Source organism: Cuculus canorus, chromosome 13 (assembly GCF_017976375.1).
Source record: "Cuculus canorus isolate bCucCan1 chromosome 13, bCucCan1.pri, whole genome shotgun sequence".
NCBI classification, from domain to species: domain Eukaryota; kingdom Metazoa; phylum Chordata; class Aves; order Cuculiformes; family Cuculidae; genus Cuculus; species Cuculus canorus.
Genome location: NC_071413.1, coordinates 10,058,362 through 10,074,941, shown reverse-complemented (window position 1 = coordinate 10,074,941; position 16,580 = coordinate 10,058,362). Strand labels below are relative to the sequence as shown.

The 16,580-nt window shown below is 44.8% G+C and overlaps 1 protein-coding gene across 1 annotated transcript in view; it reads right to left on the bottom strand.

Annotated features, from left to right (window-relative positions):
• EDC4 (enhancer of mRNA decapping 4) overlaps positions 1 to 15,955 on the bottom strand; it is a 35,241-nt gene extending 19,286 nt beyond the window's left edge. Inside the window, exons 1-12 of the mRNA XM_054078953.1 lie at positions 15,797 to 15,955; positions 11,387 to 11,543; positions 10,169 to 10,280; positions 8,952 to 9,051; positions 7,340 to 7,529; positions 6,205 to 6,352; positions 5,623 to 5,727; positions 4,693 to 4,802; positions 4,026 to 4,109; positions 3,375 to 3,470; positions 2,220 to 2,322; positions 1,576 to 1,756 (exon numbers count right to left, since the gene is read on the bottom strand). Of these exons, the coding sequence (XP_053934928.1) occupies positions 1,576 to 1,756; positions 2,220 to 2,322; positions 3,375 to 3,470; positions 4,026 to 4,109; positions 4,693 to 4,802; positions 5,623 to 5,727; positions 6,205 to 6,352; positions 7,340 to 7,529; positions 8,952 to 9,051; positions 10,169 to 10,280; positions 11,387 to 11,543; positions 15,797 to 15,875 (1,465 nt within the window). The 5' untranslated portion in view covers positions 15,876 to 15,955. The remainder of the gene's footprint in view (positions 1 to 1,575; positions 1,757 to 2,219; positions 2,323 to 3,374; positions 3,471 to 4,025; positions 4,110 to 4,692; positions 4,803 to 5,622; positions 5,728 to 6,204; positions 6,353 to 7,339; positions 7,530 to 8,951; positions 9,052 to 10,168; positions 10,281 to 11,386; positions 11,544 to 15,796) is intronic.
• Between the last annotated feature and the right edge of the window lie 625 nt (positions 15,956 to 16,580).

Genomic DNA, 16,580 nt, shown 5'->3' with positions numbered 1-16,580 from the left:
AAAAGGTAAAGAGGAGGAAGCTGAGGTCCAAAGCCAGCGATTTGATCTGGCTGTTGGAAGTGACTCAGCTGACAGATTTTAAGAAACATACGCTGCTTATATTGTACAGTCATTCAGGTTAGGGTGCAACCCTCCTTCCTGGCTGTAAACAACTGTACTTATGAAGAGCTCTGCAATAACCTCCCATCAGCCAGTGCTGACAATGTTAACCCAACACTTGTATCAATTCTTGCTGCTAAGGAAGCTAAGGAGGCTTAGTAGAAAAGATAAACCTAACTCTCTAACTCCCCATAAAAAAAAAATATATTAAGCATTCCTATGTAAATGGTCCAAATTATCTGAACACCAACGAGGGACTTGAATCTTCAGACCCAGTCTGCTCCTGACTTGCTAAACGTACCTGTTATTTTTGCTTCTGCATTTCAGAGCAATATGCCACGAGTACTGACGACATAAATTAGCTATTATTATGCACAACAACAGGCACAGGGAAGCACATCACAAGCTGTACTGGTAGTCCACAAAACTTTATAACAGGAATATGCTGATGACATTTAAGGCATCTTTCCTAATTTTACTAACAGAAAGGTAGGGGAGCAGGAGCAAACAACAGCTGAGGAGAGGCAGCAACAAAGGAATGTCTACATGTGACCATTCTCCACCGAATTTGTTATCATATTCAGTTTTATTAGCATCCAGAAGACATCTTGTGTTTCCCAGTTACCTGATCATTTCTGTTACAAGAAGCTTTTGCAGATTGAGAATGCGCCCTCCAGATGTGATAGAGAAGAAACCCACTTTTCCCCTCACACCTTGACACAACTCAGGCAGTGTGATTCAGAAGCAACAAATTGGTTTCTCAGAACGTGTGCTCACACCTCTGATGTTGAATTACAGTTTACTCAGACAAGCAGCTACAGAAATATATCCTGCTGTTCTTCCAGGAACCCTTTTGGTCCTGTGGGCCTGCATCAAACTGTGCCAGAGACAGACTCAGCCCTATGCTGCCAGAGGAAGCTGTTCCCTGCCTCCTGCTGGGGGCACGGCAGCTGCGTGACTGCAAAAGCGTCACAGCTCAGATACCAAGCAGCTCATCTTGTACTTTAACCAAAGTATCACTTGCAGTTACTTCAGCCTGTGCAGCCCTGGAATGCTTTCTTTAAGAACAGAACATCTCAGTTGAGTTTCTGTGTGGCGAGGGCCAATGGCTATAGTCTGGGTTAGGGGGTTCAGGTTCAATAATAGGAATATTTTCTTTAGGAAGCGATGCAGCCCTGGGACAGGGCATCAGAACAGAGACAGAAGTGTCATGTTTGGGCGCCTTCAACATGCGACTAGATGAAGCCATAAGTGACAATCTGCCACCAGCAACAGTCTTGCTTCAAGCAGCAAATTGGACCAGTGACCTCCAGAGGTCCCTTGTAACCAACTCTACTGTGTTTCCCTGAAGTACTCTATCTGCTGAGGAGGTATTTCACACAGGCTAAGAGAAGAGCCAGTCTCTCATGAGAAAGCCAGAACCAGTCAGGAAAGAAATCCTGATCTCACAGCAGCCTCATTTTCTTCATCACCTACCTACACTCAAGTTGTCATTTTCCTCCTCGGCTGGGAGCACTTCGGTGTGCCTTAACCGGCAGCGGCTCACTGCCTGGATGCCAAAGCTTAGGACCGGGTGGGTAAGGAGGAACTCAGAGATGGAGCTGAAGTAAGCTTTGCCCTCTTCTTGGTTCTGCATCAGCTCCATCACATACAAGACCTGGAAGAATTAGAAACAGTAAGTCACTGGGCTTTGAGAGCAGATCACGCATACATGTGTGCGGACTGCAAAGTCTAGCACCTGAGTGAGATCTGGAACAATGGAAGTGACATGATTAATAAAGGCTGGGCCGTTTAAATTTGAAACAGAACACCCAAGGGAACCACAATAAGCACATTCCTATCTGTGAAAATGTTTATTAGGAACTCAGTCTTACCATCCCAGACACAGGTGTCTTCAAATAAGTATTTTACTTCGGGATGGGAAATGATCCTTAAGGCTCCTCAAGACTAAACAGCTGGATTACTACTATTTGCCATCTTACGGCAAAATAGTTCAGGCCAGCTTCTGCATTTTTAGCTATTAATGTGCAAATCTTAGACCTAGGCAACAGAATCAGTCACACAGACGGTCACTTCTGTCACCATTACCCACAGAGACAGCAATAGAATGAACCACCTACTTTTCTCTGCACATCGCTCAGTATTAGATATTCAGCGGAGAGATCCAGGCAAACTTTCAGGCTGGGAAGGATACTCATGGAGCTGAAGATATCAGGAGAAAACCTAGATCCACAAACAAGGTGTGGGGGGTACAGAAAGCAAAGTACATTAGCACAACCAGAACAACGGCTATGAAAATGCATTAGTTAATAAGAAAAATCTTAAAGGAGTTTACAGCCACATGACAGTGCAATCACCCACTAGAACAAAAGCATCACTGCAGATACCAGCGCTGACTTCAGCTAAGAGACCAGCAGGGAGACTACAAAATAGGATCTAGTTATGGATTCTGAGCATTTAAATGAAAGATGACAGTTCATCATTACTTAACATGTTCCACATTCATAGGAGGACAAGAGCCAATGTCATAGATTTAAAAACAAAACTCCAACAAACTAAAATAATCTTCCCATACATTTTGGACCTCCTACAGGTTTTAGACCTTCTATATTACAAGGTGGAAAAACCAACACTCGGCCATATGCCATATTCTCCTCATTTTAAGAGAGCAATTCAGAAATGGCCTTACACATGCATGTGATCAGAGAGGCTACTATCCACCAGCAGAAAAGTTAAACCAAGGAACGAAAGTTGAGTGAAGGGATGAACTAAAGTGGAATTTGAACTTCTGGAACATATGGCTTGGCAAATGAGTCTCATGTAACTGCTTAAGCTCAGTCAACATAGCAGCCTCTCATTATTTAAATCAGAAAAAGCAGTAAGACATTCTAGACTGGTTATAGAATACCTAGTACTTTTAGAGAACAAAGTTCTCAAAGAGTGCCATTTGGAATGCCTCTCCTTATGCTGCAGGTATGTCTTCTGCTCTGTGGACTGAAGTGAAGACAACAGGTCTTGGTAACATCAAGGAGACTGTATAAAAGGATCAATCTCCTCTGTCTTGCCAAAGCTTGACAGTCTGTCAGCCCCTAGAGCTTTCAACAGATATGTCAGATCGGCAAGGGAGGCGGCTCTAACTGGGGCTAGAACAGACGTCATTGGAGATCAAAGATTACTTCTGCAAAGCAAGTATTCCTGGAAATCGAGAGTTTTATTACAATCCACCGCTCAAAGTAAATCTAGCCCTTCAGGGGAGGCAGAATATCAACACCTACCGGACAGTTTGCAGGCAGGTCCAAGAAACAGTGCACCACATCTTCAGTTCTCTGTTCTGATCTGCTCCTGTGATGAGAAATCTCCAGAAGGGAACCCTACAAGCACAACAGAATTAACTTCTCTTAAAGATGTGGTCCTTTTCAATGAAACATCCTCATGGAAAGTTCCTCACAAGCCTCTATAGCCAATTTTGCCCATCTGAGTGTTAGAGTCCTCAGAAAACTTCTGCTCCTGAGGCAGATCAGAAACCACTAACTCTCCTGGCTTTCAAGAGCCTTAAAGCCACAACTGACTGAAGAATAAAAATAAAAAATACCCACAGCAAATCAAAAGGGTTATTTTATTATCAACTGCAGTAGAATTTTGGATCATAATGGGCCAATTAAAACTGACAATAGCACAAATGTAAAAGCACTCAATTTACAATTTTCATTGCTTTCCTGGAATTGACACTAGAAATAATGTCACTTCATACTGTGACTCTTATTTACTTCTCCCTCACTAGAAAAATGACCACAAAGAGGACAGGACTTGTTCCTGCCACAACACTAAATTTTACGAGTACAATGCAGTTACAAGGAATCCTCCAAAGGCAGATTTAGAAGACACTACTAAACTCTGATAATCTAAATACAGGATTGTGGACTTACTCTGGATCTTGTTTTTTATGGTTATCACAGAAGAGCAGGCAGGAAAGAGGCCTTCCATCATGGGGCTTCCATTCATGAAGACACCTTAGAAAGAAAGAGAAAAGACTGAGTGTGCAGGGAGTAGTAAATAAAGAACTTAAGGTGGGCACTGAACACATCACCCCTTGTCCAAAGACAGCATTAAGTCAGCAGCCATCAAGCGTTATGAGATATTAGCTGTTTACAGGATAATATAAAATAAGGAAATCACAGCCCATGCAGCCACAGATTGTGATTTCCCCCCGAGAAAAACAAAATCATGTTGGTATTTGGTTTGGTGTCTTAACAAGGGCACCATACGTAAAAGAAGTAAAGTTTGAGAAGAACAGCTCAGAAAAAGCTTTCTGCATCTGCAGGGACAGTGTAAAAGAGTTTGACCACATTCTGCACAAAGCACCAAACTCCTGCTTTCAGACACAGCTCTCTGCTTTTTCCAGTAGTTCACCAAACCTTGTATGATATTCAGTGATAAAAGCCTTCAGCGACAAATCACTTGACAAACATTTATCCTATATTGTAATAACACCCTGAGAATGACGATCATGGGCGATTACGTGACAAGGAAATTCTCACAGAGAAAATGCTGCTTTCTGTTCCAAGATCCTTCATTTTCTAGTTCTCCAGTTACCTTGGCTCATCTTGCCCCTCAATATAGATCTGCCAGAATTTGACAAAGCCATCATGGCTTGCTGTGGCCAACACAGTTCCATCTGGAGAAAGTGCTCCCTCGCTCAGGCACTATACAGAGGGGGAAAAGAAACACAGAAGAGTCATTTTACAGCTTTTTTATTTCACAGAAAGAGAGAGTATTCTCTCCAAATAGGAATTTGACTAAAAGTCTGATAGTAGAGAAGGTCAGACTGATTTCTAATAGACACATTACCAGGCAGCTTAACCCTTCACAGAGGAACTGACAGGACTCTTTTTTTGTAATAACAACAATCACCTTTTCCAGACAGCAAATCTAAGTGGAATGGATTGTGCTACTACTGTCCCCACTGTAACTCCTGTTATGAATGGAGCTAGTTTTCGTTTGAGACTTTCTGGCTTTTCACAATCATTGCTGTTTCATCTAAGTGATACAATTACTTTGTTGTCATACTGTTCAAGAAGTGAAATTGGATTCTTTTCAGTTGTTTCTTTTATATTCAAAATATCAAGTACTGGATACTCAGCTGCAGAACCAGTCCACAGTACTCACAGATATAACAGTACTCATTAAGGGAATTCCATTTACCAAGAGAGATAACAAAATAGTTGAAATGCAGCCCAGGTTGTCAAAAAGGCTCTTGGAAATACAGATCATTTTTCTGAAGAGCCATTTTCGAAGCAAACAACTACACATTCACCTTGGCTCTTTAAATGAAGATTATTGACTAGTCATTTGCGTACATAGCCAGTAGGATGTGGATGATAGCGCGGACAGGTAAGAAACTTCTCTTACAGCCAACTGTCCTAAGAACTGCAGCTCCTTAGACACCTTAACCTAAAGAAAACTCAACTTATCTGTACTGATCACCTATGCAACGGCAGTAAAGAAAACAAAATAGGTTTATACCGTGCTGTGGCCTTTCACTACGATGAAGCCTTCTTTGATGCTAGGCACTTCCACCGGCCAGGAGCTGTTGTTTGTTCGGATGATGTCCAAATCCCACACCTCTGCCTGGAAAATACAGGTTTATTTTGATAACTACTAGTCTGATCCAGTGCAGAATTTCTTCTAATCCTTAACTTATACCCTGATATAGTAGCCTGATGGTAAGTACGTGATGTGAACCTTCCCATTTCCACCTGATCTGGCCATTAGATGCTTTCCCAGGACCCAGCTGAAGGGAAAGCTCATGGTAGCTATAGTTGCTGCTCACCAAGCCTGCTCCCCTGGGGACTGACTCAGCCTGAGCGGATGAGTCCCCACTTTTTGATGGGGAGCAGAAGTCACCATCTTCTTTCCTCCCGAGCCCTGGAGGAAGATCAGCATGAACCCTCCTCAGAAGACAGGAATCCCACATCTCACACTAAGAGAGCATTCCCAGCAACAACTAGACAGGAACCTTTATGTCTCAAACCATATCAGCTCTCTTCCTCATTAGATTCTCTCTCCCTAGTAAGAGACAACATTTCAAAAGCAAGGTTTCCTTACCCTGTCCTCGTGCAATAACGCCAGTGTCTGACTTCCCTCTTCACCGCTCTCCTCATTATCATCTGGGATGAAAGGACACCAGACAATTCTTCGAGAGGTGTTCAACGGGGTGTTGTCAGGTCGCTTGATGTTAATCAAGATCTCCTCTCTGATCACCATGGTTAAGAAACATAATATTCTGGCTGTGTTACTGACACTCAGCAATAACTTGTTCAGGCTTGGTCCTCTGGTATATATTACTAAACCACAAGATTTTGGGGATCATTGAGACTCAAAAAGAAATCAGATAAAAGGATGCTACTGAGAAAGGTGGCAAGCTAGCATTTCTTCACTGGCAGAAGAGATTAAATTCAAAAAGTTAACAGAGTCTCAAAAACTTCTCTTGTAGGCTACAGACAGGGACAGGACAAGCAGAGCAGGAACACACACACACACACACACACATCGGAATGTGCAATGCACTGACTGCTGGACAGATTAAATTATTCCAGACCTTAAACAACTACAACCACTTTTGTTCCAAGTTGCTTTTGAAATTATGGCAGACAACTGAAATTAAGAAGGCACAACCTAACAAGACACACCACACAGACTGACATGCTTTCCTAAAGCACTGAGCAGTCACTCCTAGCAATAAAAAGGAAAAGACTTAGGGCAACTAATCAAATACTGAAAATAAATTTCAGGATCACCAAAAGAACAGCAGTGACAGGTTTGGAAGGAAGCTTGTGAGCAGGAGTATTACATCCTGATGCCCAGAAAAGTAACTAAGGAAAGGAGCAAACACTGGACAAAAAATGAATAAAAAGCTTTTGTTACATGGTTGAGGTGACACTGTTCACATCTAGGACCAGCTGCTACAGACTGACTCTTCTCACTGACTACTTTTGCCTGGACCAGAAGGAGCACTGAGGTGTCACTCCTAGAATTTCAAGTTACATGCAATGTCATGTAATGATTGTGCAAATATAGGCACAAGTCGACTGATTTAATACTCTTGGAAGGGACAGAACTATTCACCTTCCCCCTGCGAAGTGCTGTTCTGAAAAGGCTACAAAATAAGTTGCACTTCTGAGGCTGCATTTACATTTAACCACTACACAAAGACCATATGAGGAATATTTTGACAAGATACTGGATTTTATCTTTATCCATGGACAGTCGCCAGACAAAAAGGTTGCCAGCCTCATCCAGGCAGGCCAGCTGGTTGGAGTTGAGATGAGCAAAGGCCAGGTCTGCCACACTGCCTGTGAATCCTTTCAGCAAGGTCCGCTCTGCAGTGCTGACGCTCAACACCCGCACCATAGCGGAGCCATTACTGGCAGCTGCAGAAAAGACAGAGGGAGAAGTCATCACTTATCTGTGTGGTTTCCACACTGGACTGCCTTTGTTTCCAGACATTGGTTTGTCATTTCCAGCACCCATCCTGCCATCAGCTGTCGCTGGCAAAACCCATATCAACATGTACCACGTTAATAAGCCCATTCAAGACCCAGGATATGTGCACAAATATTCACTACATTTTGCAGCTTCAATGCAGAATGCTGGAAGGGCAGCATCACAGAGTCCAACTGCCTCGTAAGGGGCAAGGGACAATTGTATTCCCAATATCTTCTGCAATTTCTTGAGCACCACAAGTTCTAAGCTGCTCTACTCAAAAAGCCAACAGAAGTTGACTCCTCATGCTTCCCAGGATTATTATCATGAAAGATGCTTTCATTAAATGCAAGGCCTAAACCTTTATCTCGCACTGATGACACAGCTACTAAACCTCCAAGCTGACCTCCAAGTGACACTGAATTGACTTTAATGGTGATTTTGAACATGCTTTAGAGCATGCAGATACAAAGCAAAGTGTCCAACTTCCCCATTTCAGACAAACTTCACTATAATGCAGGTAGTCTTATGGAGACCCTATTGATTCCACTTCTTGATGCCCAAGCCAGCCCTGGCTTTCCATACTGCTACTGCACCCAAGCTTTAATACTTAAAAAAAGGGTGAGACACTTAAAGCTGCTCTAAAATAACCTCAGCTAGGAAAACACACAGAAGCAGAGTAGTGGGTTTCATACAAGGCCAGAAAAACCTATGGGTACCGGAACTAAGAAGAAAGGGGAGAGCTGAGGAAGCCCCAAACCCTGTATGCTTACATGAGAGCAGAAAGAGACACTGCAGATGACTAAGTGCTCATTTGTTTCATATATGTTGTGAAAGAATCTTTCCCTGTGTTGTTCTGCTTTTCTCTTTCTTCCTACTGCAAAACACACTGCATCGCTCTTTGACTCCTCTAAATTTAGCCTTAAACCCAACTCTAAATTTATGCAAGTAAATCCACCACAAACATTTATCTGCTCAAATTACCACAGGGCTGTTTCTCTGCTTAGCTACAGAGAAGCTCGTTCAGTGCAGAAGTATTTAATTAGAGGAGTATTCTGAACATCAGCTCAGTGTTCAGCAAAAGCAACTTAGTCCTTCAACTTTTCTTCCATTCCCACTGAGTCCTTCCCTTTCTCTTATTCCTAACTTCAGAAAAGCTCCCTTTCTCTGCAGAAACTCTCCCACGCCACCAACTCTTCTCTCCCCTGTAGCTCCAGCTTCATTTACACCCTCCCCACAAAGGTACTCCGATTACGGAATTGCAAGAATGTTTCAATTATTGCCAGTTACCTTCTCCTGACACAAACTTTGCCTCTTTGAGATACACAAACCGAAACAATACAAATCACAGGCAAGACAAGGTATCTCACCTCTAATGGCATAAGCCAGGTAAGAGTTTGAAACAGCTATAAGATTGCCATAATAGTATTTCTGCTCCCAGTCGTATCTAGCAACAGGCTGTATTTTCACCTGCTCAAGAGAAAGAAAACAAAAGATGAAAAATGTCTGGAATTAACTTTTTCCTGAAACAAACATGTCAAAGATACAACTTCCTCTACGAAAGATCAGTATTGCTTAATAGGAAACTGCTAGAAGCAGCAGTCAGTAAGGAGAATCACACGTGGAACTCCAGGTAGCAGAGCCCTGAACGTTTAGAGTTCTCGGAGGCTGATGAATGTTTCATTCCATTGCAAGAAGGAATGCAACACACTGAATTTGTCACTGCAGAACAACACTCAACCCTGCAACTACAGCAAAGCAGTCTTTACGTCTCTAATAGAGTGTGTCTGGATTCCAGTTCTTGGAAACTTTTTTGAAATATAGAAACACATTTGCTGCATAGGCAACTGCTTTTTAATACTGCTTTCCAAGGAACTGAGAGTCTTGGTCTTATATCTGATAAGCATTCTCTCTGTGAGCAAAGAAGTAAGAAACACTACGGAAATTATGGCAGTGATCCTCCCTTTCATTTTTATCTTCTGTATTATCTATGATAAGCAATGACAACATGGTACAGTATTCATTTACTATCTCCATCGTCTCTTATTTCACTGCACATTAATGAACAAAATTATATAATATGGAAAGGATCAAGACCAGAGTTCTCTCTCCTTTTACTAGCATTTGTTCTAAGCATGTCTTAGTACTCTGCTACAGCACTAGCTCTAATCTCAGCATATTGGTTCTTCTGCACCTCTGCTCTGCTGAGTGAGCCCTCAGCAGGACTGAGGCCAGTAAACTATCAAGAGCAATCCTGCCTCCATGGTGAAGACCTTCCAGCAAAGAAACAATGAGCAGCAAAGGCCTGTCAGTGAAGGAAGGGCACCTTCCCAAGAACATACAGCTTGGATATGGACTTATTCCAGAAAATTAGAGGATAATGGGGCCAGACTCTGGAACAACAGTAACAAACAGCTTCAAGATACTGCTCCAATTTTTTCGCCCTTGTTAAGCTCTTTGACAAACTTCTACCTAATTATAAGCTCCTATAACACAGTAAAGCAGACAGTAATTTCTGTTTAAAATAGTCAAGCATGAGCTGATGTGACTAAAAAGAGACAGAACTATGCTTTCTCTCACTCCTTACCTTGTTACTCCCTCTGGCTTTACTGGTGATGCTGGAATCACTACTGGCCACTATCTCCACATCTTTTGCTGATATCACTATGCAGGTAGAGCTGTCATCGCCAGAAAGGCAGCTTTGAAGAAACGCAAAGAGAAAAAATATCAGATGGGACTTACAGAAAGAGAACAGAGATCAGATATTTACTATCCATAATTCTAACATCAATGCAGGAGTATCAGTGCAGGTAGGAGGTTTTAGCTGAACAACTGAAACCAGAAACTGCTTTCAGTTAAAGAGTCTCCCTTCCCCACATGTCACAGGTTTGACAGCCAAACACCTGGTTTGTTCAGCTTAAACCCCTCCAGTCTATTTGACTTGAGCACAGACCTACATCTGGTTAAAGTAGCCTTGACTACTATTTGACTGTGGAAGGTGCAAAGAGACCAAAGCCAACCAGCTGAATCTCACCAACATAACAGTGAGAGAATAACAGTGCATGCTGCTCCTGGTTCTCACAGCATCCTCTCTCAAAACTATGACCAGAGAACCCAAACAAGAGGTATTTACATGCACTTTGATGTTACAAGTCAGCACACAAAGCCAAGTATTACACTAATTACATCGATGTGGATTTGTAGTTGTGGGTTTGCATTATCACACCAATGACAAATCCAAAGTATTCTATATGCATATGTTTTCTCACTGATAAACAGTAAAAGCAGATGCACTGTCCAAAACACACTGATGTATAGACACAACTCGAAGAGTTAGGTAGAAATCTAGCTCAGGGCCATTTGTCCCATTTTAAATTACGTGGAGAGAAATACTTGGACAAGTTCAAAGTCTACTGCACTGGAAACTGGCATGTTTTCTCTCAGGTCACTTGAGTCCCTGAAAGATTCCAGCTGGAGGCCTACATGAGAACGCTAAATATCACCCATGTCCCTCCTGATTTACACTGACCCTGACTCGCAACATCCACCATGCAGCCAGTCCTGCTCCCCTTTTCCTAAACAGATCTGCTGATACTCTTCAGTTCCTGAGCAGCAAGGATAATAGGCTCCATGCATCAGTCCCACAAAAGCTAAAAAAGCTCTGACTCACAGCATGGACTCACAACTGCCACCCAAACTCAATGTAAAACTCACTGTTATATTCTCAGCATGCTTGTCCAGGCTCATCAGAATTGATTTTTAACCATTTTCTATTCATTCTCAGCCTTGCTTTGGCAAAACTTACATGACTTGCTTCTCCTGCAGGGCTCCCAGAGAAATGCTGCGATGCACTGGCTTAGCCAAAGCAGGTCCATCTCCGGCCACGATGGGATCAGGCACCAGCAGTCCATTCAGGTCACCGTTAAAGGAATTTGACTGTCTCTGGTTCTCATTCACTGAACCTAGGGAAAAGCATGACTAACTGTGCAGAACATCCATTTAAAAGAAATAGCGCTGCATGAAACAACACTGCCTCCAGATGGCTTTCATCAGATTCTACGGGTCTATCAGGTAAAGTAAGTTGAATTGGTTGGGAAAAGTATTCTCCAATAGCCATGGAGATCATCCTTTATAAGGAACTTATCTTCACACAAACAAGTGAAGTCATAGCTCTTTTCTCACACAAGCAAACCCAGCAGATCAGAACACCACGAAAGAACAGGTACAAGGAACTTGCCAGGTTCAAACGGTCTCGGATCAGACAGACTAAAGCTGGTAATTCAGATCTACTGAATCAAGTGCCAGACCAAAGGGTTCTTGAAAGGTCAGTTCTAACCCTCTTGCTGGCCCAGAGATCTCTGTAGTCCAGCAACACAGTGGTTAGCTACAAGGTTTGGGGTCAGCTGGAAATAATACATTTGTTACTTTCCAAAACCGGCTTCTGACTGGGAGACTGGACCTCAAAGCCCAGGTGTTTTGAGTAACTCAGCTATGAAACTGTACGGCTGTGCCTATGGACTCCCCCTGGTTGACAACTCACACAGAAGATTACAGCACTCAAGTTTTTGTAAAGCAACCATTTGTTCAGCATTTCAGCTCTGCTTTGAAGAGAGCGTGTGCCCTGACTTCATTTACTTGGCCTGCCACTGCCTGGTGGCCTTCATGTCTTCTGAAGGCTCTTAGAAGGGGATAGGGGGTGAAGGAGGACTTCTTCTCTATTTCACTAGCAAGGTGAACAGTTGACAAACCCCATTAGAGGGCAAACCCAGTGCCTCTGCACTCACACATCAACAGACCCAAGTCAAAACCTTCTGTCTCAACAAAATCCTTGCTGGAAATTTTCACCGATTTTTAAAACAGAGATTTTTTTGTAGACTGTTGCCAGGTAACAACTGCAGCTGAGCTCCTGCAAAATGGCTGCAACCAGGACAAGTAGCTCTACCATTACTGGAACAGGTAACAAATCTAAACCTGTGGGCAAGTGGCACATCCTCTGAAAGAAAGGCAAGCTTTCCATTACCAAACAGGCCTTAACGCATCAGGATTAGGGCTGCTGCCTACAGAAATAGCTGTGACTATTATTCATTTTCCAGAAGAATATTTAAAACTTGCCTGTTTATGAACAGAGCCATTAAATCAGCAGCTACGCTACAGACACAAAAAGCCTGTGCAGTGATGGGGTATCCTGATGCACAGACCATCTGTGCGCTCCCCTTGGTTTACCTGCACTCCGTGAAGAAAAAAGCAGCAGCACTCACACAGCACAAGGAATCTTCAGGCCGGGCAATGCAATCCTGTAACCACGTAACACATTTGTGCCGTGCTTGCTGATGGAGGATTAAGATGCACCTTTTATTGCTACAGCATACGGTGGGTGCTTGGCCAGTAGCAGCAACTTCCATCGACTGCAATTTATCCTTTGTGACCAAAAGCAGGAAAATATTCACTACAGAAAAAGTATCCAGGCTGCCAGGGAAAGACGATACAGTCTTTGCTCTATTTGCAGCAACAAGAGTGTCTCACGTAAGTATCTCTGCTCTTTTATGGACAGCAGAACAGTGACGTTCACTCCAGGGTAAAGGGAAGGAAGAAACACTCCCCAGAGGCTGACATGCACAACAACAGAACGCTGAAATTCAGGAATGGGCTTAGCCCATCGCTGTCTTAGTGGGAGCCAGACAAAGACAGGTGCTGCCTGCACACAGTCCTAAAGGCATAAAAGACGGGAAGACGCTCAGTAGATACATGAACGAAAACAAAATGTTAACCTAGACTAGTAGATTTAGGCCTTCAAAGGGAAAGAAGTGCAGTCATGTTTGTTACCTTTTCAAAAAGCAGGAAAACAGGAACAATCAGAGCTGAGATATTGAACTCTTTCTGCTCCCACCATCACCTGCACCAGGGGTTGCTACTTGGTATTGAACAGAACACCTCGCTGATAAATATCAGACAAGCAGGGTGAGCCAATAAAAACACCTTGTTATCAGCAGAGGTTTTGGCACAGACTGCCCACAGCTCCAGCAGTGAGCGTGCAGCCACTGTAACACATTGCCACCGACACCTGTCCACGTGCCCTAGCTGGAAGGTCCACAGTTTGAGCACACAGCTTCCCCTTGGTGAGGGCACAGTAACAAAAAAAGTGCAGGTGCTTCTGAAGCAATGGGTGATGGTTGCCAAAACTGGGGCAAGAGAGACTTTGGTGGTGGATCATGTTTTCACGATCACCAAAACCAGAAGAAAGGAGTGTTACAACAGCTGTAAACTCTTTAGAGCAGGGAGTGTTTCTTGTCATCTGCCTGGGCAGCACCTAGAATAACATGATGCTGCTCACAGTTACATGCACGTAGTGCAACAAAACTTTGTGGTAACAGCGTTGGAAAGCAGCTACACTAGCCTCCACCACATACTAAAATCTGTAAGTGAAACCCAGGGTACAACAGAAACTACAACTAGAAAGGACCTCAACCACAGCAGCTTTAGGCCAGGCAAGACTAGCCCTCTGCACATGGAATTCATGAGGCTGCTTCTATTCTCTTTCAAAAGCCTTGAAAGATCCCCCAGTTTCTCTTTCCTCTGACATCTCAACAGGATTTTCAGAGGCTTTCAGTTTACACAGAAGTACTCTGATGCTCAGTTCCTTTGGGTCTATTTGCTACTATGCAGGCAGTAATTTCTGCGAAGAACAATCACAGGTTCCTCACTGCTTGACTTACTGTCCATTTTCTCCTTTTTCCCTCAGCTGCCTTCTCATGCACTAAAGTTAACAGAGAAGATATAAAGAGAATGACTAAGAAGGAAGAAAAATAAATATAAGCAATGCTCAGTAAATAACTGCTGTGCTTCAACCAGCAAGAGATGTTGCTTCAAGGGAAAGTCCAGACACCTTGGGAAAAACAATTCCAATCACGATGCAATCTCTTAGTTCAGAAATCACTTGTGAAACAAGCATTCTTCATCCCTGCATTGAGTTCAACTGTCAGCCTTTCAAGCAGCACAGACTGCTGAGCTGTGAAGGAAAAATGCATTTTCTTATAAGAATTATAATCCAGGAGCACCCAAGCACTCCAGGAACAAGTGCAGTAAAACTAAGGACGCTGGTTTGGTCTCTCACCCCTTGTGTCTCTACACCCCTCCCACTACAACCCTGCATCCAGTCTCTCAGCCTTTGGACAAGTAAAAGGCAGCACATATGGCAGCTCCTTTGGAGGTAGCACATTTGTGCTGACTCTCAGGACACTTAAAAGCTATGTTATTCCTGCTTTTTCCTCAACTGGCACAGAACATGGTCATAGAATCTGTCTTCTATGCAAAAGCTAAGTTTATTTTGCATAACATTCACAATCTCAGCCTCCTGCAAGTCGCTACATCACCAGGTTTGATGGAAACACCATGGTAGGTTCAAAAAGCCATAGGGAGGGTTGAGAGAGGTGCTACGCCCACAGGGGAGTGGGAACACATTTTACACAGACAACTCCTAACCTGGTGCTGTTCACCACGGGTATTTCCACAGGTAGAAGAGCGTTCATTGAACTCTTGAGTGGAGAAGCATAACAGCTCAGAGCAAAGGGAGAGAACTCAAAACCACTTCAAGAGAGACACTTGTGATCCCATTCCATGTTCAAATAGGAAGGAAAGCAAAGAGTTTGTGGGAAAGGCTCACCAGTCTGTGAGCCCCTTCCACTAGCCCAGCAAGACACCTGGGACAAACACGTAGTGCTCTTTGGAAAGGAGGGAACCTTGGGCTAAAGAGATCAGGACTGCTTTGTTCCCAGCAGCAATGCCTCTGGGATGAGATGAGCCTGGAGCCCAGTAGCAGCGAGCTTTAGGGGATGAGTTTTGGGGCAACGACCTTTGTGGGCTCAACTACGGGGCGCTCAACTTCGGGGGGTGAGCTTTAGGGGGCTCAGCTTCGGGGGGGAGGCTCAACTTTGGGGAGGGGGACTCAGTTTTGGGGAGGGAGGGCTCAGCTTTAGGGAGGGGAGCTCAGCATTGAGGGGACGGGGCTCAGCTTAGGCGGGGGGGCGCCCTCAGCTTTAGTAAGGGGCTCAGTGTGGTGGCCAAGCTGCGCCCGCTCTGCTCAGCCCGAGCCCGCTCTCCCCGAAGCGCGGGTCCCTCCCGCCGGGACGCCCCGGGCTGACGGGGCAGAGCGGCGGGGCCCGTCGGCGGGCGCTGCCCCCAGCGCACATGGCGGCCCCGCCCCGCGCCGCCCGCTCACCTCCCGGCCGGTCCAGCTTGAGGATGTCCCGCAGGTGCTGGGTCGCGTCCTCGATGTCGATGCTGGAGGAGGAGGCCATGGGGCCCTGCCCGCTTCCCGCCGCCACCGCGCTGACCCGGCCTGGCCCACGCTTCCGCCTCCGGCCCGGGCTGTGCGCCGGGCGGAAACTGCGCCGCGACACAGCGTTCCAGGCAGAAACGGCCCCAGGGCAGAGGGCTCCGGGCGGAAATGGCAGGGAACGGAGAGTTCCGGGACGGAACGGCTCCCGAGATACAGCGTTCCGGATCCCCCGCCCCAGCTGGGCGTCACGGGAATCCCCGCGAGGCTTCGAGGAAGCGGACGCGGGTCTTTAAGGAAGATGGGGGGGGACTCCTTAGCAGGGCCTGTAGCGATCGAATCATCGTAGAATCATAGACTCGCTTTTTTGGAAAAGACCTGAGATTATGGACTCCGACCATCCCCATCCAGTGCTGAACCCCAGCCCCGAGCACCTCACCCACCCGTCTTTTCAATACCTCCAGGGATGGCGGGGCAAGGGCTGATGGTTTTAAACTAAAAGAGGGGAGGTTTAGATTAGATATTGGGAAGAAATGTTTACTGTGAGGGTGGGGCACTGGCATAAGATGCCTAAGAAGTTGTGGCTGCCCCATCCCTGGAGATGTTCAAGGCCAGGCTGGATAGGGATCTGAGCAACCGGATCCAGTGGGAGGTGTCCCTGCCAATGGCAGGGGGCTTGGAACTGGATGGGCTTTGAGGTTCCTTCCAACCCAAACCATTCCATGAT